Here is a 26085-nt window from a genome sequence, read left to right on the forward strand (position 1 = left end):
AAAGGCTTCGAAGTCCGCTGATCCTTAATCAGCACTCAAGAGACATTTATCATTAGCTACTGGCATATTTCCTATGACACGGAGAAGCAAGCCAGCTGTTCCAAGCAAACAGATGTTGCACGCACAATGGCAGAGCATGTCACATGGATCCTTTGTAGCAGGGCCTTTGATTCAGGTCCTCGGTGTGCTTTATTCATGAGAGAGAGAGGATTTTAAATGGCAATTACTTCTTGAGGTTCTCTATCTCGATGTGCGTGAGGTAGAGCCCAAGCGTATTCACGGGAAAAGCACAGTAAGGCAGAATTCTCAGTGGGGAGGGGGGCTGTATGCACACTTGTTTCTATTGAGATCTACATTCTTCTATTTCTTTGAGGGACTTCTTGATTCCTTTGGAAATCAGCTCGTGGAGAAGGCACCTTTTCGGCCAATAGTACTCCGCAATGCTTGAAGACAGATTTGGCCAGTGGGGCTCTTTGGCACAATCACACTGTTCGTCCAGAAACCTGGGACCATCGTCACTTTCCAGCCACCAACCAACAAGGAAAAAGGCCTAGATACCAACCAATAAACACTGGGGGCCCGTGTCCTACCTCTATGCCCTTTGTAGTCAGAAGTGTAATATAATGTTTATAGAGTAACAACAATACGACGGTAATAATATCAATAATAATGGCTGCCATTCATTACCTGCTTGCCCCGTGCCAGGCCCCGGGCTAAGTCCTTAATGTACAATATTTCATTTCGTTTTCACAGTGACTCTGTGACGTGGGTAACTGTTTCCCTCCCTATTTTACAAACGGAGCACTTGAGGTTCAGAGAAGTTAAGTAATTTGCCCCAAAGCACACAGAGAATAAGTGCCAGGGCCAGGATGAGAAAAGTAGGCCTACAGGACTTGAGCGCCAGGGCTCCGTGGAGCACCTCAAAATTATATGACCACCACGAAGAGCAACGCATTTACCATTGTCGGTCTCCTAGAGATCCTCTGTTTCCCAGGGCCTGCTGCTGTTTTTAAAAATCCGGGTGCTGTCGCAGGTTGCAAAGCATGAACCTAAACCCTCAAAGATGACAGCAGAGATGGACGAAGGAGCACGAGGGTGAGGATGGGAGGCCTGTGTGTGGCGCTCGCTTCCATCCCGCAGTCACACGGTGCCGGGCTTGGAGTCCAGACTAACTCCGGGAGCTGCCAGGCGGATCCCTAAGGACGGTTGTGTGGCTGGTAGCACCACTCCCGGAAGCTGATAGCGGCCCGGCTACCTGGGCCTTTAGGAAGATCTTCACTCCCGTCAATGCACATGGAGGCTGCGGTGCCAGCGTGTCTTCCCGTCCAAACATTAGTTATATTCGGGGCTACGGACACGCCGGAGAGTAGAGTAGATAAGGTAGCTGGGGCATTTTGCATTCCTAACATTCATAAAATGCCGCCAGTGGAAAAAAATAAGCATTTTTGGCCCACGAGTATTGAATGGGGAGAGTGCTTGAGAGTCTGCAGCGAGCTCATTTTCCCATTCAGTTTGTGCTTCCAGAGTTGAAGAACCAGGGTCTTGGATTCCTCCCGCAAAGCGGAGAGACAGAGAGAGAGAGAGTACCCAAAGGCAGACAGGTGTTACCTTTTGTAGTGGCTCCAGAAGAAATCCAATGGATACAATGACAATCAGAACGATGATAGCAGAGAGAAGCCCAGCAATCTGTTAACGACGAAAAGATGCTCATCATGGAATTGCCTTCTCCCCTGGCTTGGATTTCCCCCGGCACAATCGCCAGGGGGCCCTGGCAGCAAAGACCCTGAAATACCTGCGTTTTGCCTCCAGTGCTCTCCTGCACCCCCGATCTGGAGAGGGCAGTACTCGCGGCAAAGCCTTTGAATGATCCACTGAATATGTTACTCAATCCCAAGGCTATTAACTCCTGGCAGGAGAATGACGAGGAGAATCTTTTTTAGAGGTGGCACCGTTGAATATTACTTAGAGTGGCCAAAGGACCCCCAGCATAGGTTGTAAACTTACCTGATTGCCGTCAATCGGGTAATCGTACTTGAGGGAATAGACGCTGGCCACTGAGAAGGCCACCACAAAGCCAACGATGGCGATGCCGAAGCTATCCCCGATGGTCTCCTGGAAAATCTGCATGTCGGGTGCGCTGGGGGGCTGAAATCTGAAAAGGAAATTGAGCCGAGTTTGAATGTCACCAACCTACTAATAAGCCTTCAGTGGCATCCATTTGCCCTCAGGAAAAGCCCGAGTTCTTTAGCAAAGCCCCCAACCCTCCCTCCCCCCCGCCAACTCCGGCTCAATCGCTATCATTTACCAGAATTTATGCTCCAGCAATACCAAGCTTTTTTGTTTGTTTCTCAAAGGCATCACCTGTACTCTTAACTTGGAAGCTTCGAATTTGCTGTTCCTTCTGCCCGTACCCTTCCCCTCATCCCCCTCCCTCCCTCCTTCCAGAAAGTCCTCCCTCACCACCAACGTCAGGGCTAGTTGACATTCTCCAGGCTTCTCCAGCTCTGGATGCTTCCCTTCCTTATGCCTCCCTCCCACCCCCCACTCCCCAACTCCCTACCCCGACACAAAGCAGGGACTATGACTACTTCATTATTCTATCACCAGGACTGAGCATTCTTCATGGCGTACATCATGGCGTACGTCAATAATCGTCTGGCGAATCAGTGAATGAATGCAGTCCAGGCTGAGTTTTGTCTCGCTGTGGAGTGTGGCCAGCAAGAATTTAGCAGCACCGCAAACTTTGGAATCTGTTATCTTACTGTTGAAAAGCAATGCTGCCCGATTTTGATACAAGAATGTCAATCCAGTCCCATGATAACGGTGCATCTGATATTTTGCTAGTATAGCCACCCCATAAGGTACACTTTGTATCCCTCTAAGCTTCATGCAACATGTCTTAGATCCAACTGGTATTGTTACCCTGGATTGAAAAGCATCACCCATAATCCCTCCAACAGTCATCCATGGATGAAGGTCTTTGAACGAACACAGTTCAAGACAAGGGAAGCGAGAAAATCTCCCCTCCATTGATAGCAATACCTTTCATGAAAAGCTGTTCGCAAACACATGGGCCTCGGACTTTGCCCTAGGTTCCACAGAACTGCTAGAGCCAGCTATAGCCCCGATGGAGAAGGGCATTTATAGTGACGTAGTGGCCAGGGAAACGTTCAACTCAGAGAAGAGCCGTCTGTGTTTGTACCTCATAAATTTAGAACAGTTCAGTGATACTTACTAATTGTATTATAAAAGGTACAAGTATCTCCAAGTCAACGCCAATTTACTGACATGCTCAACTCCTGTCAACATCTGTTTCTGACCTAAATCTTAATGAAAGTAGGTTTATTGGATCCATTGGACAATTTCCTACTTGCTGTTCATATTTTGTGAGTATCTGTGCTAATATACTTTCAACCTTAATCTTTAAAGAAATTTTTTTTTAATTTTTTTTTTTAACATTTATTTATTTTTGAGACAGACAGAACATGAATGGGGGAGGGGCAGAGAGAGAGGGAGACACAGAATCGGAAGCAGGCTCCAGGCTCTGGGCCACCAGCCCAGAGCCTGATGCGGGGCTCTAACTCACGGACCACAAGATTGTGACCTGAGCTGAAGTCGGACACTCAACCGACTGAGCCACCCAGGCGCCCCAAAAGAAATTTTTTTATGTTTATTCATTTATTTTTTAAGAGACAGAGTACAAGCGGGGGAGGGGCAGAGAGAGAAAGAGAGAGAGAGAGAGAGAGAGAGAGACACAGAATCCGAAGCAGGCTCCAGGCTCTGACCTCGCAGCACAGAGACCGACGTGGGGCTCGAACTCACGAGCCGTGAGATCATGGCCATGAGATGAGCTGAAGTTGGATGCTCAACCGACTGAACCACCCAGGTGCCCCAGCTTTAATCTTGAAGAAGTACCATGACCACAAATTCTGCAGCTACCATGAATCAGAAAGTTAGCTTGGAATATTGTTTTCTACAAAACAAACCCCAAATCCATGATACAATGAAGATTTGTGTTTTATACCAAAATAACCAGAGGCCTGCTATTATTCTTGTGTCCTGGCCTCTAAATACCTTAGACAGAGTGGTGTGGTGGAGATTTACAGTCTGAAAACTTGGATTCAGTTCCTGGCTCTGCTACGTACCCTTGCCTGAGCCAGTTTCCTCGTTTGTAAAGGGAAGATAATAATGCTTGTTTTATTTACTTCATAATTTTGGGGGGGGGTGTCAGGTAAAATAATGAATACTGTTAGAACTATTAGAATACTAATAGAACATGAATACTATTTACACACTGTAAGGTACGAAGTGCCTGTTAGCTATTATTATAAGATCCCTCTGGAATCAGAGTATGTCCTCTGTGTCTCCTTTACTGCTTCGATAATCACTTTCTTTCAGTCAGTGGGTGTGACTTCACAAAATCATTTCTGGGGTGTCATACTTATTAACAGCAGCTGAGCAATAATTAATAATCATTGTATTCCAGGTGTATTCTTTTTGCAGTTATCAGAAATTTAAAATGCCCACTCGGGGTCCTGGATGGCTTAGTCAGTTGAGCTTTTGACCCTTGATCCCAGGGTTATGGGGTCAAGCCCTGAGTTGGACTCTGCACTGAGCATGGAGTCTGCTTAAGATTCTCTCTCTCTCTATCGCTTCTTCTGCCCCCTCCTCTGCTCACGCATGCGCTCTTTCTCTTAAAAAAAAAATTAAAAAAATTAAATGCCCACTCAATTATCACCCAGAAAAAAATGGAGTGTAAAGAGCCCAGCACCTAATTTAAGTGCTAAATTAGCAACAGTTAGTAGTCATGCAGTGTGAGCGCTTACTCTAGGCCAGGCACTTAGGCATGTCACATGTATTAACACACTTAATCCTTACAAGAAGCCAATGTGAGAGCTACTATTTTTAGCCCTGTGTTTTCAGCCAAGGACACTGAGGCATAGAGTTTAGTTATTTGCCCAAGATCAAAAAATAACTCAAGTAAATCCGAGGCACTCTGCCTCGAGAACAGCCGAGCTTGCCTACCAGGCTACACTGTCTCCCTAAATGCGAGTTATTCCTTCCCCCACCCCACAAACACTGTGGAGAGAGGTCCACCGACATTCAAGGTTTATTCACTAAGAAAAGCCTCTAAGACTGTAACTAAGTGTTCTTAAGTTTATCTTTTATTTCCCAAATCCTTATGAAAAAATCCTCTTTAATTTTTCTATTTTAATTTAATTTTAATTTTATTCTATTCTATTTTAATTTTAATCTATCATCTATCTACCTACCTACCTATCATCTATTATCTGTCATCTATCTATCTGTCATCTAGCTAGATAGCTGTCATCTGTCTACGTAATTCATGTCTTCTAAAACTTTTAAATAAAGTATAACCACTTGCAAGTTGCAGAGTGAAGAGAAACCCTAGAAATGGTCTTTCAGTTTCAGACTAATTCCTGCTTAAAAATCTTTTAAATTAAAAGTGGTGTTTGAAATTCATTAAGTGTAACAGATGACTCTCTGGTGATAAAAATATTTTTGCTTTAAAATACACATACTTGCTTTTTTTTTAAAAAAATGGTTATTTTAAAGTCCACAAAGCATATGAATGCTGATTCCTGGAATTCTCAAAAACTCTTTAGGCATGGGGAGGGAGGGAAGTCTTTTTTTTTTTTTTTTTTTTTTAACAGGAACACAATTTGTCCTTGGGAAGCAAATCGAAAGACATTGAGGTTATGGTCAGAGGGCAGAGAGAAGAAAGCCCAAAACTGGATCCCTCTTCTCAATCCGATAAATACAATGCAATCAATACATTTTCAATGTCCTGGCATGAACTGGACCTCCCGTCCTGATCTGCAGCGTTAACTGTTGCTCTGGCCTTGTTTTGAATTTGATCACGAGGAAGGACAGAGTGTGCCCTATCTGGATTGCTCAAGCAGTGTGCCACAGGTATTCCTTCTGTGTCTCTTTTGAACTGTTGGAACTTGGCCCCAGTAACCTCAAACAAAACACTGCATATTGGTTATAGTAATTTATGGACAAGGAAATCTGGCTTCATTTGGTTCCTTTTTTGGGAGGAAAAGCAGGTTTGATTTTCCTATTTTTTTACTTTGCTCTCCTTTTACCTGCGTGTGAAGCCCTGCTCATCTGGCGTGTGCATTCTTCCACGAGGACAGACTTTCTGACATTAAGAACTGCAGAGCCTCTGCGGCTCCTTCCTAGAAGGAGAGTATCGTGCCTTCCTCATCCTCCCAAGAGGTAGGGAGGGTTCTGAGCTGGATTAGTGCCTGGCAGCTTGAGGCCCTCCATAGCTACTGCCCACTCTCTAATCAGTGCTTGGAGACTGATCATAAAAGACACACTTACCCTCTTTTCATCTCCCCAACCACAGCCACCTCAAACCTGTTTTTGAAGTCAAAGCCATAGGACACACCTGTTGCGATCACAGTCTGCAAAGTTGCAAATTGCCCAAGTTAGAAATATGAGATAATGACTAACAGTCTGCTTAGATAAGAATCTCAAGCCCAGGCTTTGCTACTTTTTACAAAAGTCCTGAAGCAATTCTAATGTGTCACCAGTGTTAAGAACCACAGCTCTGATTCCCGTGGGTCTGTCACCCTCTCCGAGACCTTGCTCTCTGAGCCGGCCACGTCTTACATGGAGAGAACGAACCCAAAATCATAAAAGGAAGTCATTTAATTCTGCATGAAGAGAACGCCGTACTAAAGATTACACCCAGAAAATGCAGAGATGGCATCTGTCCCACTAACACCTCCTGATCTGCAAATGCCAAAGGGCTTTCAACAGAACAACAGGAGACTAATGAATTCTGGAAGAAAGTCTGAAGATGATCAGTTACCATGATGAGTTCAATTGGGATGGGCACCGGAAGTTTGGCTTTGTAGCGCTGATTTATTTCTTTAACCACAAATACAATCAGCAGAATAATCAAGGATGTCACAAGGTCTGCAATATTAGTCTTCTCTATTTGTGTGAATATGGAATTCAGTACCTAAAATCATAAAAGCGAAAGACAGCCAAGTGCTATACTTTTTCTTTCTTATTAAAAACCTTTTTTATTCTTACTTTTTTGTGAACTTTTTAAAAATTTGAGTGCAGTGGACACACGATGTTAGTTTCAGGTGTACAATACAGTGATTCGGCCTCTCCAGACGTTATGCTGTGCACATCACAGGCATAGCTCCCATCTGTCACCATGCAACTCTATTACAAGATCACTGACTGCATTCCCTATGCTGTGCCTTTATTTCCGTGACACATTCATTTTATAACTCGACTGTATCTCCCTCTCCCCTTTACCAACTCCGCCCAAACCCCCAGCCCCACCCCTCTGGCAACCATCAATTTCTTTTCTGTCTTTATAGGTCTGATCCTGCTTTTTGTTTGTTTGTTCATTGGTTTTGCTTCCCCCCAAGTGTTATATTAATGTACAGTGTGGATGCAACATTTGATTATTTCCAAACAGCTTTACAAGAAACATTGAGGCAAAAAGGCAGACATAGATGGCATAGCAATCCTCTGTTCTGCTCATGGTAACCATGAATCAGTAATTGTAGCTACTAGCATGGAGGTAGGAGAAAGGTAGGTTAGCATAGTATTGGCACCACACTGGCTTAGGGATGCTTTGGCATTTTTGCTGGGAAGCTCTTTGGCCGGTGTCCAAAATTTTCATTTTCACAACTGGTCTCTCCGCTTTTCGGTCTCATTGGCCATTATTCCACAATCATCATCATTGCTCTATCCAGGGAATAACCTCTGGTCCCCAAAAGTTTTCGTAGCATGTGTCTCCTTAATTCCTGGCCTTTTTTTTTTTTTTTTTTTTTTTTTTTTTTTAAAAGGTCAAAGCCCTTCACATTTCTTGGTTTACTGTCTGTGTCACTTTTGGGAATTCATTTCCTAGCTAATTGTGCACTGTGCATAATCTTAATTTTTTTTTTTTTAGTTTTATTTATTTATTTTGAGAGGGAGAGAGAGAGTTTGTGTGTGTGCACATGAGCAGGGGAAGGACAGAGAGAGAGAGGGAGAGACAGAGAATTCCAAGCAGGCTTCTCATTGTCAGCCTGTCTTGGGGCTTGAACTCATGAACCGTGAGGTCATGATCTGAGCCAAAATGAAGAGCCACTTAACCGACTGAGCCACCCAAGAGCCCCTGCATAATCTTAATTTTTGAGGCCATTTGGATTCCACATCCATGGGATCCATATAGCTCAAGCAGGCCCAAAATAGATCTCAAATTGTTTCTCGAACATTCCACTTCTAGAATAGCTCTCGATGGGAGTGAGAGAGTGTTGGTTCCAATATGGAGCAAATTCTGTCTCAACTCCCAATAACTAATAAGCCCAACTAATAAGCCCAAAGTTAATCAAAGCAAGGTCATAACAAAGATCAGAGTGGAAATAAATGAAATAGAACTAAAAGGACAATAGAAAAGATCGATGTAACCAAAAGCTGATTTTTTGGAAAAGATAAATAAAACAGGCAAGCATTTAGCTAGACTCAGCAAGACAAAAAGAGAGAACTTAAATAAAATCAGAAGGGCTAAGAGGCGCCTGAGTGGCACAGTCAGTTAAGTGTCCAACTCTTGATTTCCGCTCAGGTCATGATCTACGGTCATGAGATAGAGCCCTATGTGGGGTTCCGCCTTGAACTGGGAGCCTGCTTAAGATTCTCTCTCTCTTCCTATTTCTCTGCCCCTCCTCTGCTCTCTCTCTCTCTAAAAAAATAAAATAAAATAAAATAAAATAAATTGGGCTTTAAATAATCAGAAGCACTAAGGACACAGTCATTCTGCAGTACATCCTCAGGTAGAAGAAAGAGCGACTGCCCTATTTACACATTGGTTAATGTCCTTTTGCTTTATAAACAGGGATGCATCAAAGAGTCAGAACCTCAATTTTAAAAGAACAAGACCTGCCTTTGAGAAACAGCGAAACGTTAACGTTCAATTAGCACATTTCTTTCAAAATAAAATTTTGAGGAAAGTTTTAAATCTTGGGACAAAATAGGAAAGCCTTTAATAAGGCACTTCAAGTTTTTCTTTTAAATAATACTCAAGAGTCAAATCTCAGAGCACTCGTACTTAATTTCCTTTGTTCACATTGACCGGATGGTAGACGTGGTTGATATTCAGTGTTCTCCCCTTTGCCACTAATTTTTTCCTAATGTGACTAAGTATCACCACCCGTTGACTTCTTGGAAGTTGTAGGCAAGCCCCACGACGAAGGCATTACCGGAAAGTTCTCCCAGACACATGATAGTAAATTTCACAGACTTCGATACTTTTTAGGCCAAAGGACTACTCACTTTGAAAATTGAAAATGGATCAGTGTGTGCAGGAACATTCAGCTGAAGCATAAACTTGAGCTGAGAAACCAAAACGTGCACGGCAGCAGCTGTGGTGAAGCCACTGATTAGGGACTCGGATAGATAGATCACCACGAACCCAATCTGCAGAACTCCCATGAGCAACTGGGAAGAGAAGGGCAAAGGCCTTTGTTAGTGTAGATTACCGACACAGCTCAACAAACTAAAGCACCAGCCGCTGAAATGATTCAAAATGTAAAGGTTCAGCCTGTATGTCTGTGTCTTGAAGCAGGTGTCCTTGTCTCCTGGAACACCTTGGGTTCAGGGTGCCTCCCTCCCCTTCCTTCCCGTATCCTACCCGCAAGGTAGATCATGACATAGTGTTCACATAGCGTGTGAGTCTAGTATACCCCAAGAAGTAGCAGGCTTATTCCTCCCCGCTCCACCTTTTAAGATGCCGTACCTTTAGAAGACTCACCCAACATACCTTCCATAGCAAGAGCTTATCTAGAATCAGCGCTCATAAATTTTCCCATGGAATTTTAAGTGACTTTCTAGCTGCTATGGCATTCATGGGTGAGCATCCATTCATGTTCCTTCCAACAAGTTACTTTCATAAGAAGGACACAACTGTGTATTAAACCTCAGAAGTGCTCGGTTTTAACCAGGGGCCACAGTTGTTAATTCCCCCAAAGCATCAGTATTTTGCAGTAACAGGAATGGACAGATTCTCCTTCCTTTGGATATCTGGATGGCCTTTCCATTCGCATCTTGGAATGCAGCCGGATCTGTGGGCATGCAAAGGCACTAGATGCAGAAACTTATTTAAAAGAACCGGCCGTGTTGTCTGTCAGTTGGACACACCGCTGATGTCCTTGTTTAAATTGACTTTTTTTTTCTTTAAAGAATGGCCTTAGCCAATAATATCACTAATCATAAACGTAGGCAACATCTTGAGGAATCCATGACATTTTCACTATTCCCTAGCAATGGTGTCAGGGGCATGAATGAGGCTTTAGCCCCTCCATAATCCTCTACAGCTTTCCCGAAAGTCTGGTGTGGACAGTTCAAAGTGCTAAACCCCAAACCCTTCCAGCTAGATTACAGTCCCTGAGGAATTAGAACGAGAAAAGTTCCAAAGATGCCAGTGTCACTATTACTTGCAAATAGTTATATTTAGTGACTATATTAATTTCAGGTATTTTACTGCATTAAGCATTTCTCTCCTCGCCACTGGTGCCTCCCTGTTCCCACCTTTCCTTCTCTCTAGACCCACATTCACTCATCTTTGCAAGGTGGATCTTCTCTTCTGCTTCTGGTTAGGGGGAGGGACCCTTCTTATTTCTCGAAAGAGGGATACAGTCCAAAGGGAAGAGTGGAGGGGTGGCAGGAAGGAGAAAGAACGGAAAGATGTGCACCAGGCAGGGCAAGCATAATGGGGAGGGCAGATCACACGAGAACGTGCTCACCTGAATGATTCCAGAAAGGATTGTAACCGTGGCAGCCACCATCACCTTATACTCATCTGCTGATGAATCATTACTCATCGAGCTATTAGAGAGTTCCAGAGCAGCTGTACTCTCCGACGGGGTTAATCTCACAACTACTGCTCCCACCATCATACTCAGAACTGGAAACGGACCTAATTAGCAGAGGATGCATTGTAGTCAATACACGCCTCCCTAAGGCACAATTATCTTTCAACCATAATGTAGCGGATAAAAAGACTGCTCCCTGTAGCTCTGGCCTCCTTCCCCAGCCCCCAGTCCCAATTCTTACAAGAAACCGTGACTGCCGTCCTGGGTTATGCACAATTGGAAATTAATCCCGTGCGTGGCTAATGGAGTCAACAAAGAAAAAGCAGTGTGAGCATTAATTAGCCGAAGAATTCACTTACCCACAGATATGTGTTTAGAAGTGCCCAAGAAAAAGTAGATTATAACTGGGAAAAAGGCTGCATACAGTCCGTAGCTTGGGGGGATGGTGACCAGCAGAGCAAATGCTAAACCTATAAATACACAAGCATCAGGGTCTTTACTTCATGCAAGGGGAATCATAGAAGTCTTCATTAAGTCCTTCAAGTGTTTCAGACTGAACCTTAAAAATAAGTTACTTAATTAGCTCAAAGTGATTGACGATGTAAATGTAGGAGCTCAAACTATAATACTCTTAGAAGAAAATATAGGCGTAAGTCTTCCTAACCTTGGATGAGGCAATGGTTTTCTTATAAATGACACCTACAGCGTGAGCAACAAATTGAAAACAGATAAAATTGAGCTCTGTCAAAATTAAATGTGTGCTTCAAAGTATGCCATCAAGAAAGTGAAATGACAATCCACAGAATGGGAGAAATTATTTGCAAACCATATCTTGGATAAGAGTCTAATATCCAGAATATATAAATAGCTCTTGCAACTCAACAATACAAAAAATAACCTAATTTTAAAATGTGCAGAAGATTCATTTCTCCACGGATATACAAATTGCCAGTAAGCCCGTGTAAAGATGTTCGAGATCATTAGCCGTCAGGGAAATCAAAATCAAAAGTAAATGAGATACCATTTCAGACTCACTCGGATAGCTAAAACAAGAAAGGCAGATACTAGCTAGTGTCCACAAGGCTGTGGAGAAATTTGAACCCTTGTATGTGGCTAGTGGGTTACCATGTGGCAGCAATTATTCTCCTAGGGATATACCGAAAAGAATTGACACATAGGTTCACACAAAACTGGCACACAACTGTTCATAACAACATTATTCATAATAGCCAAAAAATGAAAACAACCCAAATGTCCATCAACTGATGAATGGATAAACAAATGTGGTATACCCATACCATAGGATGGCAGTCATCATGGAAAGAGGGGAATTACCCCCACATGCTACCACCTGGATGAACCTTGAAAACATTGTGTTAAGTGGAAGAAGCCAGATACAAAAAATTCTGTGATTCTGTTTATATGAAATGCCCAGAATAGGCAAATCAATAGAGACAGAAAGTTGTTACCAGGGAGATGGATGGATGGATGGATGGATGGAAAGTGACTACTAATGGACAAGAAGGTTTGGGGATGGTGCTGGTGATAAAAACGTTCTGAAATTGCATAATGATGATGGTTGCACAACCTTGTGAATATACACAAAGAACACTGAATTTTATACATTAAAAGGATGACTTTTATGATATATGAACTACGTGTCAATGTTACTTTATTTTTTGTAAATGTTTTTATTCACCGTTGAGAGAGAGAGAGAGAGAGAGAGCGAGGGAGAGAGAGAGAGAGAGAGACAGAGTGTGAGCAGGGGTGGGGCAGAGAGAGAGGGAGACACAGAATCCGAAGCAGGCTCCAGGCTCTGAGCTGTCAGCAACACAGCCCAATGTGGGGCTTGAACTCACGAACCGTGAGGTCATGACCTGAGCCAAGTTGGACACTTAAGCGACTGAGCCACCCAGGCACCCAAATTACATCTCAATTTTTTTTAAATCTTTTTTTATTTTTATTTTTTACATTTTATTTATTTTTGAGAGACAGAGCACGAGCAGGGGAGGGACAGAGAGAGAGGGAGACATAGAATCCAAAGCAGGCTCCGGGCTCTGGGCTGTCAGCACAGAGCCTGATGCAGGGCTCGAACTCACAAACTGTGAGATCATGACCTGAGCCGAAGTCAGACACTTAACCAACTGAGGCACCCAGGCGCCCCACATCTCAATTTAAAAAAGTTACCTTGCAGTACAGCTACCAGCCCTGTGCTGATTCCGGAAACAATGTCACTGAGTAGCCATTCCTTTATCCGGTAGGCTGGTAACCAAGATGCTATGGGGAACAAAGACAGGGCGATTCTCTTGGCCTTTTGTGTGGAACAGCTGAAAACATTGAAAACCATACTCAGTTAATTATTATCAAATTTTAACGTTGGGACTTAATTGTAGAAGAAAATTGATAAAGGTGATACCATATTCAAGAATGAACGACCACGTTCACTACCTTTCCCACTAACATTCGCCTGCTTATCCATATGGACTGCCTCCTGGTCACTACCAAAGGATTTTTTTCCTTTCTTTCCTTCTTTCCTTTTCTCCCTCTTTCTTTCTCTTTCTTTCTTTCTTTCTTTCTTTCTTTCTTTCTTTCTTTCTTTCTTTCTTTCTTTCTTTCTCCCTCCCTCCCTCTCTCTCTCTCTCTCTCTTTCTCTCTTTCTTTCAAAACATGCTGATTCTCTTTGGCCATAATAGAGCTTATGTGTCATCCTCAGCTTGGATTTTACAACGTTTCAGTGGAGAATTTTCCTCCGCCCTCATTTATTAGTCCTCTGATAGGGAAGTTGGGGTTGAGAGCTGAGACGATGTTCATTTTAGAGATTCCCTTTCCAGCTCTGACAGGGAGTAGGAGGTTTGGACACCAAAGATAAAAAGACTCTGGAGGCTATGGGCTAAAGCCAGAAAGGAGAGCTGGAGAAGTTAAGGAGAAGGTGTCTCACTTATTCCTCATACCAGTACCTTAAAAAGTATCTTACCTACAACACACTTTGAGATGATCCAGAAAGGTCTTGTGATGCCTCTGCTTCTTCTTATGTTCTTCCCCAAAAGCATTCGCAGAATACACTGGCCTGGCTACAATGTACTGATTCCCAATGGGTTCGATCATTTTGCTTGCTCTGACGACCGTGGTAAGTGGGAGACCTTTGGAACTGTGTGGCAAACTGTTCTTGCCTTCAGCAGGTTCAAATGCCTGAAACCAAACAGGGCTTGCTTCTTAAATAACTCGGAGATAATGTGATGCAATTTACAGATGAGTGATCTCCGAACTGAATGTTACCACCTTTTGAGATCAAAAGAGACAGGATTAAGGGACCTAGATTGTGTTTTGCGACAGTGATATCACTTTTTACTCCAGTGAGCTGGACGCAGCTCCTTTGGGTAAGTAAACAAGGGCTTTTATTATTTATTTTTAAAAGATCACCAAAAAGCAATAAAAATGGACTCAGTTTACTAATCAGTGAGTGCATTTTTGTTGTTGTTTTTTTTTATTTGTTAGGTGTGATCTTATCAAGAAAAGGAATTTAATTTTTTTTCCTTAGGAACGTTTCCAAAGTTGTGGCATTAGAGTCCTGGGACAGCTGAGATTTAAAGTCTATTCATTGCCCCTTGCCTTCCTGTCAAGGCTATTCCATTTTATACATCTGAATTTTTGTAATACCTATGAAATGCTTGAACTTTGGGAAATTCAAGGATATTGCCCATTTATTTTTCTATTGTTTCTAGGAGAGTTTTTCCGACATGTAGCTGAGGAAACTATTGCACAAAGCAAGTATTACTTGCTTACTTCATTGACCAGTGAGATCTTTTTAAGAGATTTTGGCCAACTTTGTCAACCTCTCTGAGCCTCATCTATATCATTGAGCTTATAATACTCAAGGTTCAGGGCACCTGGGTGGCTCAGTCAGTTAAGCGTCTGACTTCAGCTCAGGTCATGATCTCACGGTTCGTGGGTTTGAGACCTGCATTGGGCTCTGTGATGACAGCCAGGAGCCTGCTTTGGATTTTGTGTCTCCCTCTCTCTCTCTGCCCCTCCCCAGCTTCCACCTTGTCTCTCTCTCTCAAAAATAAGTACGTTAGAAGTTTTTTAAAAATAATACTCAAGTTTCAAGGGAACTTTGAAGATTATATGACAATGTTTTTACAACATCTGGAGCATCTGGCATGGCGCCTGGCACTCTACAGACTTTCGCTAAGTGATAGTTCATATCCTAGCTATTTGCGTTTTCTGCCTAAGATGTTTGTATTTTTCACTGTTGTTGTTGTTCTTATCTCAGACAATTTTGCAAAATCTTTTTAATGCACCTGACCTATTTGGCCCTCACACTCCTTTAAGGCGCTTCTTGTTCTTATTGTCCTCTTCCTACTAATGAGAAAATAATAGCATGCTCCTCACCACAAAAATCCAAGTACTCTTCCTCGGGTAAGAGAGCTAGCGGAGGGTCAAAAACACAGCTTCCGTTTTCAGATTTCTTTGCTGTGTCTTCTACAGCATGTGCAGCTTCTCTATTGTCCAACGTGCAGGTGAGTGAGAACCTTTCCAACTACCATTAGCATTTTCCCCTGTAACCTTGTTTCTGTGTCACTACCCACAATCTCCAGAATTTTGTTCCCTGACCTCAATCACAGTTATTAATTGGATCATTTCAAACTAGATCGTACCTTGTGGCATGGAGCTCTCTCACTGCTCAAGGGATTTCCAGCATGTTTGCGGAGCTCAAGTTACAACCGGGAATCAGACGGGGCCGCAATTTCCGTTCCACCTGTCTTGTCTTTGACCACCCATTTCTCTCCCCCATCCTATTCCCTAGTGTCCTCTAAAGTCCTCTCTATTGATCTTCTCTGACCACTGTGGAGTGCTTCTGCCTCATCTTCTGGCTTGACCTCCAGAATTTGGGTTATTTTTGAGCTTTGTTGTGACTGTTAGACCTCCTCTGTTCTTCTTTCTGAGACGTCTCCCCTCCAAACGAGCTGCTTGTTTTCCTGGCCTCTTCTCTATCCGCCCCCCCTCCACCCCATCCCTCCACCCCAGGCCCCAAGTGTCAAATCTCACCAATTACACACTACTCCTCATTGTCAGAAGAATGTTCAAGAAATGGAATTGGCTCACTTATTGCTATGCATGGCACGGATTTTTGTCCTTCTGTGCCAATTACCGACAATACAGCTGGGGCGTTAACACTTCACAGCTAATCCCCATCAATAACTCTTGACACCTTAGATCTCTTGCAAACGCTGTCTGGAGTGTCTTTCAAGGACAGCTTTCATCCTGTGAGGTATCCCACCTAGCCACCCTAAGGATGGAGAAGACGCCAGCACTGTGCCCTTATTTCATATGTCAGATGCTGCCGTGGACAGAAAAGAGAGATTCCACTATTTTGTCACTTTACTCCTATTTTCACCAAGTTGTCCAGAAAAAGTCATCAACTCTTTCTTAAGAAAGTACTTCTTTTTCTTCCTTTTGCTTCTGTATGTTTTTTCTCTGCTAAGACACAGTTTGATTGTTTTTTTTTCCAGTTACATCGATGGTGGAAATAACTTCGTTTCTCTTAGCTTCCTTGCCGGAGGATGACCATGGCTGGTTCTTGAGTGGGTTCCGTCATACTTCCAGCTGGATCAAGGGCCTGGACCCCGCCATCCTGCCCCACATTGGAAAGTTCCTCCTCACCCCAAGCACCTACTACAAGGGGAAGCACTCAAGGGTAGGCATCAGGGCAGCTAAAGAAATCTTTCCAGAATTTAGAGAAAGAGACCTTGAGGGTCACATTCCAGTCTTGTGGTTTGTTCTTTTGCTGCCATTCTTGCTTCCAAAGCTGCTGCCTCCTGGTCCACACGTAGCACACAATGTGAGCCACTGAATCAACCACTGTGATGGCAATTCTGCCCGGAGAAGGTCCAGATAGTCATAAATTACTGTCATTCTCCATTTCATCGTTTCTGGGATTCTTTTTTTTTTTTTTTTTTTTTTTCAACGTTTATTTTTATTTTTTATTTTTTGGGACAGAGACAGAGCATGAACGGGGGAGGGACAGAGAGAGAGGGAGACACAGAATCGGAAACAGGCTCCAGGCTCCGAGCCATCAGCCCAGAGCCTGACGCGGGGCTCGAACTCACGGACCGTGAGATCGTGACCTGGCTGAAGTCGGACGCTTAACCGACTGCGCCACCCAGGCGCCCCTGTTTCTGGGATTCTTTAGTATGACCTACATTAGTTAGGAATTTGAAAACAATTTTCTTAACTTTTTTTTTTGTTTGTTTTTTCACCTGAACAAATTACCTTGCCTCGGAAATTCTTGGAAAAAAATTTTTCTTGGTTCCTAGAATTACAATTCCGGTCTCGTCTCCAGGATTACACCCATATTAATATATGCCTTTTCATGTTCTGATTTATCGTCATCCCTCACATTTCTCTCTGGGTTTCCTAGGGTGTCAGTGGCTTTTAGGGGATTGAAATTTTTTCTTAGGTATCTTTCCTCCTAATAATTTTAGAACTCAAAGCCTTGTTTGTACACATTTCCACTTTTATTTCCTTTCCGATGATGTGTTATTTTAAATTTTTTGGCCTTTGTGACATATATGTCATATACGTAGACTCACATATATGCATATGTATAGACCTACTTGGTTCTGAGGCTCAGTCATACACACTCGTCTTTCTCGGCTTTTTTTTTTTTTTTTTTTCTGAGCAGGAATTTAATCCTGGATTTGATTTCTGAGGTTCAGTTTTTTTAATTGAACTATTCTGGTTTATGAATAACTTTTTGATATTTCTAGTGATTAAGGATGATCATGTGCATTACCCCCCCAACCCCACCCTGCACCCAGTTCCACCCATCTCCACCCTGCAGCCAGGCACTGAGTGTCACCGCCTGCCTTCCAGTTACCGAGCACCTCCGCGCTGCCTGCCCCCTCCGCTGAGAGGTGTCTAATGGCCTTGACTTTTCGACTCCTCAGCATTTATCTATCCAAGTGTTCTAGTCTCTCCGAGCGCTGCCCTTTCTGCTAGGAAACAGCTCATTTGAACCCAGATGCTCCTAAAACAGTGCTAGTATTTCTCTTTAATTGGTGGTGATTTGTTTTTTTAATTTTTTTTAACGTTTATTTATTTTTGAGACTGAGAGAGACAGAGCATGAACAGGGGAGGGGCAGAGAGAGAGGGAGACACAGAATCTAAAACAGGCTCCAGGCTCTGAGCTGTCCGCACAGAGCCCGATGCGGGGCTCAAACGGACCGTGAGATCATGACCTGAGCTGAAGTCGGACGCTCAACCGACTGAGCCACCCAAGGGCCCCTACTTGGTGGTGATTTGAAAGCAGGAGGCAGGCAGGTATGCAGAGTATTTGCCACCCCCCCCCCATCATGGTAGATACCCGTACCACTATTGCCCAGAGTGGATGCTCAATGATCCCATCCTTCAGTAGGATCTCTGGGTACCCCTGCGCCAGTCAGGAAAAACCAGGGGAAGCAGCCCTGTTTCCTGAATTGCCCCTTGGACAATGGGAAATACAGTGGTGTCTTGAGAGCTATACTTATGGGAGGAGGGAGATATAGAAGAACAGGCAGAATAATTGATTCAGTGAGCAACTTAGGAGGAGCCGCAATCTACAGCTGAAGACGAACCAGAAATCAAGGGTACCTAAAGCCCCCCATTCTGGCTGGTGTCAAACCAGATGGAAGCAGGGAGAGGGCGGCACTGGAACTGGAGAAGGCCAGATGGTGATTAGGAGTAGCTGGGCTGGGGGTGGTGGGTGGGAGGGCGGATCCGTGCTGAGAGGAGAGGTCAGAAGGGGTCATGGGCTGAGGCAGGCAATAATTTCTGGTTAAGTGCTGTGACTCCTGTGTGTTTCAGTCACTTTTGAAACATGGCAGGGTAATTAATTAAGCTATATTATAAATCTGAATCTAGAACTATTTCCTTAGGAGAAACAGATGGGTCCATTATCACTTAGAACGTGAAAAACACTCCTGTTTTCCCCTATGTCTTAGTGATGATCTTTCGAAAGCTATCAGCATCTCACAGACACTTCCAGATTGTTTTTGAGGCCAGAGTTTTTCCCTGCAGAGAGGAGATAAAGTGACATAGAAAGCAATTAGGGGTGATGGATCACGGTGAGGGTACCAAGGATGTGGAGCAGTTTCCCCAGAGAGTCCCAAGCAAGGCAAGATGCCCAAAAGAAAAGATTTTGGAATTTTTGTTTTTTGTTTTTTGTTTTTTGCCAAAATAACGTGGATAATTCATACACCTCTTGCTCACTCATAGTGAGTCTTGCATTGCTGACTCGAGAAATTTGTTTCTGTGACTTACTTAATTTATAATGGTCTTTCGGTTTTATATTTTTATTTTTTAAAGTTTATTTGTTTAAGTAATCTCTACACCCAACATGGGGCTCAAACTCGTGACCCCAAGGTCAAGAGTCCCATGCTTTCCCGACTAAGCCAGCCAGCCACCCCTACAGTGGCCTTTTAACATCTTCTAGGAACCTAACTTTAGCTTCATATTAGTTCAGGCACTAAACATTATTAACAATCATTTTTAGTCACAATTATTATTATTGGCCATCCTGCTGAAAATGAAGTCAAACCCAAGGCAGTTAGGAGGTGCAGTAGGAGACAGATTTGGCAGCTAAATACACCTGGCTTCGCCGCTGCTTAACCCTGTTGCTAGGGGCAAGCCCTCCAAGCTTCTGTTTACCTAGTGGTGGAAGAGGACGCCATTACCTTCCCTGTAGGGCTGTCGTCAGGATTGCAAGTAGGGCTGTTGTCAACACACTTCTTAGCTTTAATTGCATTGTTAATGGCCTCACGACAGAGTTTATATTGACTGGGTAGACAAGTTGTAAATTGGGTTTAACAAAAGTCTACCAGAACCTGTCTGAAAACGTTAGTGCTACCAACTTTTCTATGACTTCATGTCTGCTTTGCATTTATCCCGAGTGACCAGTTGTCCATTCTCACTGGTTTTATGTTAACATATTTGAAAGCACGCGCCGATCTAAGCTTCATAGCATGGCGTGCAAGGCCCTTTACGTATCGGCTCTGGCCTGTCTCACTGGGTTCTCAACTTCTCCTCCTCCTCCCATATTTACCATACCTTCCATGCCTTCATGCATGTCGTTTCTTTTATGTGTGTTCTTCTCTTCCAACCCCTGGTGAATTCCTACTCATCCTTAAAAATAGTCAGCTGTCCCTGAACATTGATTTGTCCCTTCACTTCCCTCAACGAGCATTTATCGGCCTATTGTTTGTCAGGAACTCTGTCCCTAACGTAGTTGTGTAAGATAAGAAGATGTGGAAAGGCCTTCATGGAATCCCTGAGAAAGAGTTAATCATTTCCTTCTTGTACCTTGTATGTATTGCTCTACCATAGTGTACTACACTGTCATGATTTGTTTACAAGTTTCTCTCCCTAGTTAGCCTCATTTTCCCAGCGGCAGGGCCTAAATCTTACTCATTATTTCCCTTTGCATAGGTTATAACATAGAGTAATTGCCCCAAAAGGTTTGTTTACATAAACTAGACTGAGGACAAAAGATGAAGAAATGGTAAATGACGGTAATGGTAAACTCCAAAGTTTATATGCATTTACAGGGGGAATGCCCAGAATGATTGGCACGGATGACAAGTTGTAAGAAGAAGGGCCATGAATGTGGGTTGGAATTGAGGAAGTTTTCATGAGGGAACTGTGGGTCCTGAGTTAAACCTGAAAGAACAGATAAGTTTGGGAGAGATGATGGGAAAGCAACAGGATATGAGCAAACCATGTTCAAAGGATAGTGACCCAAAAACTGGAACAGAAGAACTTCTTTGTTGGCCGTACAACTAAGTTGTTAGAGAAATGTTAAAATATGCCATAGCAAGGAGTTTCAGACCCAGTAAGTGAGAGAAGAATGAAGAGGATCCCTGCACTTTCTATAAAGGCTTTAGTTTTTCCAAGCACTTTTACTTTTTGCCCTTGAATATTTATCCTAAGAAGTAGGCACAGAAGGTAGACATTGTTATTGCCAATTCACAGCTGGAGAAATTGAGATCTGAGGAGATACCTGTCACAGCTAGTAAGTGACAGAGCCAGGACAAGAAGCCAGGACTTGTGAGTGATTCTCTCAGAAACATACCCCCTGCTGCCGTGTTGCCGTGGGGCACCCAATTGCCCTAACTCCGAAGAGAGACAAGGCCAGAGAACAGAGTTCCAGGTGGGGACCTTGAGCCTAGAGCCCCTCCCCCCATGTCTCTACTCTCAGTATCACATGCACAAAATACGGGCCATTCTCACTTTGTGAACCGTTTTGTGTCTTGGTTGAATACGAGCTATTTAGTAGATACTGATACATTGGTTAATTTATGTACATACTCATTTATTTATCCAGATGGAAGACGCTAGGTATGTATTTACTCGCTGTAAAAGACTTGTTTCTGAAATCAAATAGTTGTCTCCTAAATTCTCAATAGGGACCATCTTTTTGTGGCTAACTTTCACTACATTGTTTCTCTGAATGACAATTTCACTTGGGAAAAGAGAATTATTTAGTCACATGATTTAATACTTAGTCTCTCATTTGCATATTTAAAGCCTGTTGGGTTACCTTTTCTTGGCATTTTAAAGAAAGAAAGAAATTTTATCTCATTAGGGCTGGTAATCCATAGGATAAGTACCCATGCACAGTTCATTACTCATGGCATATGGCGTTCTACTACTTTCCAGTGACAATTTCCTTCTCTCTCCCTCTCTCCCTTTTTTTCTCTCTCTCTCCTACTTGCTTCATTCCCTTTTCTCCTCCCTCTACTTCCCTTCTTGGACTTTCTGGGGGTGTCTAGCAGATAAATCCCTCACCTCTGGACCAAAAGGTCTTTCTCAACACCTTCTAACAGCTGATTCTATCTCCTAGAAAAACCATTCCTAAAAGCTTGCTTTCTTTCCCAAACTTCAGAATAGATGATTTACCTATAAAGTCAGATTTGGGTCTGGAGTTAAAAGAATTATGTGAATAATTAAGGCAAAAACCTCTACTATTGTTGAAAAGGCTATTTAAAGCTTAACAATGCAGACAACGATTTATTTGGTTAAATCAAAGTCTACTCAAATATTTACTTCACAACGCTAGAGCTCTGGGCATACATTTTAAACCTATTGTTAGTGGAATCATTCATTCCTGCTCATGCAACCCTAACTTCTAAATAGGTTTTGACCAGAAGACATACCATATTCAAGAAATAGCAGACCAGTTGGAGTAAAATGATCGTAAGTTTGGTTCCTACCTGGGACACACTCAGTGAATCACTTCAGCGACAGCAGAAAATTTCTGAGATAAGTTGTCAGGTTCTCAGAAGTGTCCATCCACTTAGGTCTATAGGCTCTGAACGCATCCATATGTATGGAGATGTCTATATGTAGGTTATGTAAGGCAGTGGGGAAATTACCGTTCTGTCAGCTTTAATAATTAACTTTCATTAACTTTTACAACAATGGAAAGACTCCAATGTGGTCTTGACCTTTGAGACTCCGATCAGCAGAAGGGATGGTGACAACGGTTTCCTCAAGTTCCTTGTGAGATTATACCACTCATTGCACTCTGTGTGCATGTGTGTGTGTGTGTGTGCGCATGAGAGAGAGAGAGAGAGAGAGAGAGAGAGAGAGAGAGTTTTATTGGTTTGCAGAAATTTACACAGAGAGGTGCACATGTAAGTTAAAAACAAATCTCTGCAAGTGTTACCTCCTTGACATTTGACCTGTCAGTCTAGAAGGGAGGTCCTAGTGACTTTCAAATTTCTAACCCCAGCCCTCCAGACCCACATATTTAATTGCCTACTCATCATCTCCACTTGGATGCCCCGTAGGCATGTCAGACTTGACACATCCAAACCTGAACACTTGATTTTTTTCTCCCCAATCCGCTTCATCTCTAATCTTCCCCCTCCCAGTAAAGAGCACCCCCTGAACTCACGTCAGAAACCTGTTGCAAACACTCTTCTCTTGCACTCTCCCCACCCCCAGCCAATCTATCATCATCAAGGCCTGATGAATCGACTTCCAATATGTATCACAGAGCTATCATTTTCCATCTCCACATGTCTCCCTAACCTGAACCACCACCCTCTCTCGCTAGAGCCCCACGCTGCCCTTGCTTCCTCTCGGTCCTCTCAAGTCTCTTTGCCACCCATAGTTGTGATCTCTTTCTGCTAGACTCTTCGAGGAGCTAATAATTATCCTTAAGATGAAAGGCCTCCAAAGTCTTGCATGATACCCCCCCTGCTCACCTCTCCAACGTCATCTGGTCTTGCTCTCTCCATTGTTTTCGCCACTCCAGCCACAGTGGCGTCTTTTAGTCCCCTGAATTTTCCACCTCCTTCTAGACATTGTTTCCTTTGCTTAAAAGCTCTTCTTTCCTGCCTCTCTGGCTTTACTCAGCTTCAGTTTCTCAGAGAGAGCCCATTTGATCCCGGAATCTAAAGCAGCTACTCTAGTGGTATTCTTCCATAGCTTCCTGTACTTTTCTAACATAGCATCATAATTTTAAGATAAATGTTTTTCGACTTCTTGTAATGGTTGCCTCCCTCATTAGAAAGAAAGCTCCATACAAGCAGGGACCTTGGACTGTCTTATTCACTACTGTGAATAAGTAGCTAGAATAAACCTATCACAGAACTGGTGGAATGACAGTTAAATGGATGAATTATATTCCACACAACACAATTCCAAAAGAATTTGGACGAGTCACTAGAGTTTGTTCTAAATTAATGTCACCTGTATTTTTTAAAATCTTTTTAATGTTTATTTATTTTTGAGAGAGAGACAGAATGTGAGCGGGGGTGGGGCAGAGAGAGAGGGACACGCAGAACTTGAGGCAGGCTCCAGGCTCTGAGCTGTCAGCACAGAGCCCGACGCGGGGCTCGAACCCACAAACCTTGCGATCATGACCTGAGCTGAAGTCGGATGCCCAACTGACGGAGCCACGCAGGCGCCCCAATGTAACCTGTGTTTTTAAACTTGGCTCAACCAGATACTAACTGTGTAATTGAGTTAGATATGGGATCATTTAGAGCATATAATAGTGCTTTTGAACTATTGTGCATTGATCAAACTGTGTTCTTAGGTTTGGTTGCTAAAAGAATTAGGAAATAGTGCATGTAAAGATAGGATCTCAGACCATGAATCAGACTAAAAATGATTTATTTTGGAACAAACAATAGTTTGGTGAGGGTGACAGGATACAAGTTGAACAAAGATGAATCAAAAGTATTCCTACATACTAACAATAACTAAACAGAAAATGTAAAGAAAGAAACGTGTCATCGGTAACAGCAACAAAAGCTATTAGGACAGGTAGGAATAAATTTTACCCAAAGACACATAAGACTTTTATAGAGAAAATTGCAAAACATTACTAGGGACCAAAGGAAACTTGAGAAAAATGTACAGCCATCTATCTTCATGAATGCAAAGGCTCAATATCAAAGATAAATTAACCTATTACAAATTACTCTGTTACATTAAATGTTACTGCAATACCAGTCTAAAAGTTTTCCCCCCATAGAACTTGGGGAACTTGTCCTGAAACTTGTATGGAAGCAAAAAAGGGCCAAGAGAGTCAAAACTATTCTGGTGAGGAAAAAATGGGAAGACTCGCTCTGTCAGGTATAAAGACGTATTACAAAGCTTTGTTAATTCATGCTCTCGTTGTGCTATGGGACACAAATGGAATAGAATGGAAGGCCAGAAACATATATTAAAACTTAATATACGATGGAGGCTGCATTATAGCAGAGAAGAGGTGAACTGCTCCAGGATGGCTATCCACGTGCAACAAGTACAATTTAGACCCCAATTTCACACCATACACACAAAAATTTTTTACGTTGATGAAAGACCTAAATGTAAAAAGCAAAATTTTTAAACTTTCAGAAAAAAAAAGAATACCATCGAAATCTTGGGATGACATATTTTCTTAAACAAGTCACAAAACTGTGCACATCGTAAAGGAATTTGGTATCAATAAACCCTACTTTGTTTGAATTAAAAATGAAATTCACTGTAACAAAAGTGAAGACAAGCTGTTAGACTGGACAAGATATTTGCCCCAGTTAAGTCTTCAGAAAGATTCATGTCCAGAATATACAAAGAACTTCTACGAGTCAACAAGACAAAAGGCAAAATCTCCATGTGAACTGTCAATTTCCGGGGCACCTGAACTGCCAGTTAATATATGAAAAGATGTTCACCAGTAATCTGGAAAAGTAAATCAAAACCACGGTGAGGTACATTTCACACCTTTCATTCGGAGGGGTGGAACTAGATTTGGTGGAGCCTGAAGGTTATATAATTTGTGGAGTTCATTTTAAGAAAAAGAATACAAAATTACAAATACGAAATGAGCTGTGGGGCTTTAAAGGGCCCCCGGAAAATGAAGGGCTCTGAAAGTTAAGCTCCATTTACTTCGTAGTAAATCTCTTTTGCCTGCAATGCCTGAAAATGCCAAGGATACCAGGATGTGGAACAATAGGAACTCTTATACTGCTGTTGTGCATATAAACCGGGGCAATCACTTCAGAGAACAGTTTGGCACTGTCTTGTCCAGTTGAGGGCACACGTATTTTGAGACTTGGCGGTTCTCTGAAGTACATATCCTTCAGAAATGTTGCCAAGTGTTCGGAAATGTTCATAGCAGCAATGTTTTAATGGTGGTGGGGTGGATATCCTAAGTGTCCGATTATAAGATGATGGATAAAGAAATTATTCTTTGTTCATAAAATGGAATTGCATACAGTGATGAAAATTAATGTATTAGAGCTGCACATAACACGAATTCATCTGGTAAGCAGAAATCGAGTGAAAAATGTTATGAAGTAAGTGCAACATGATTCTGTTCGTATGAAGCTAAAAAAACATGAAAAATACATACGATTCAGAGACACATAGCAACTGTCTAAAAGCAAGCAATGGAATGATAAGAAATTAAGGATTGAGGTTACTCTTGTGGTGAGTCGGAGGAAATTTACCGGGGAAGACCTACTGACAGGGCTTCAACTGCATCTGTAACATTGTTAACATTTCTTTTTCCTACTGCAGATTTCTTTTGTGTTAAAATTTGAGGTATGAATTTCCTAGGGTGATCATAACAAAGTACCATCAACTAAGTGACTTGGAACAACAGAAATTTATTCTCCCACGGTTTCGGAGGCCAGAAATCCAAAAGCAAGGTGTCACAGGGCTCGGTCCCCTGAGAGACCCTGGGTGGAATCCTTCCTTG

The 26085-nt window shown here is 42.7% G+C and overlaps 1 protein-coding gene across 3 annotated transcripts in view; it reads right to left on the reverse strand.

Moving 5' to 3' along the window:
- Positions 1-26085, reverse strand: part of SLC26A3 (solute carrier family 26 member 3) — a 47129-nt gene that overhangs the window by 15450 nt on the left and 5594 nt on the right. For 2 of the 3 annotated variants that reach the window (XM_058725379.1, XM_058725378.1), the window contains exons 1-11: positions 22097-22209; positions 13822-14036; positions 13035-13174; positions 11207-11317; positions 10779-10951; positions 9310-9474; positions 6845-6997; positions 6352-6434; positions 2005-2152; positions 1793-1906; positions 1609-1686 (exon numbers count right to left, since the gene is read on the reverse strand). In XM_058725379.1, the coding sequence (XP_058581362.1) occupies positions 1609-1686; positions 1793-1906; positions 2005-2152; positions 6352-6434; positions 6845-6997; positions 9310-9474; positions 10779-10951; positions 11207-11317; positions 13035-13174; positions 13822-13952 (1296 nt within the window). In that variant the 5' untranslated portion in view covers positions 13953-14036; positions 22097-22209. Of the gene's footprint in view, positions 1-1608; positions 1687-1792; positions 1907-2004; positions 2153-6351; positions 6435-6844; positions 6998-9309; positions 9475-10778; positions 10952-11206; positions 11318-13034; positions 13175-13821; positions 14037-22096; positions 22210-26085 lie in introns of those variants that run through there. The other variant, XM_058725380.1, reaches the window with a different exon arrangement.

Source organism: Neofelis nebulosa, chromosome 4 (assembly GCF_028018385.1).
Source record: "Neofelis nebulosa isolate mNeoNeb1 chromosome 4, mNeoNeb1.pri, whole genome shotgun sequence".
NCBI lineage: Eukaryota > Metazoa > Chordata > Mammalia > Carnivora > Felidae > Neofelis > Neofelis nebulosa.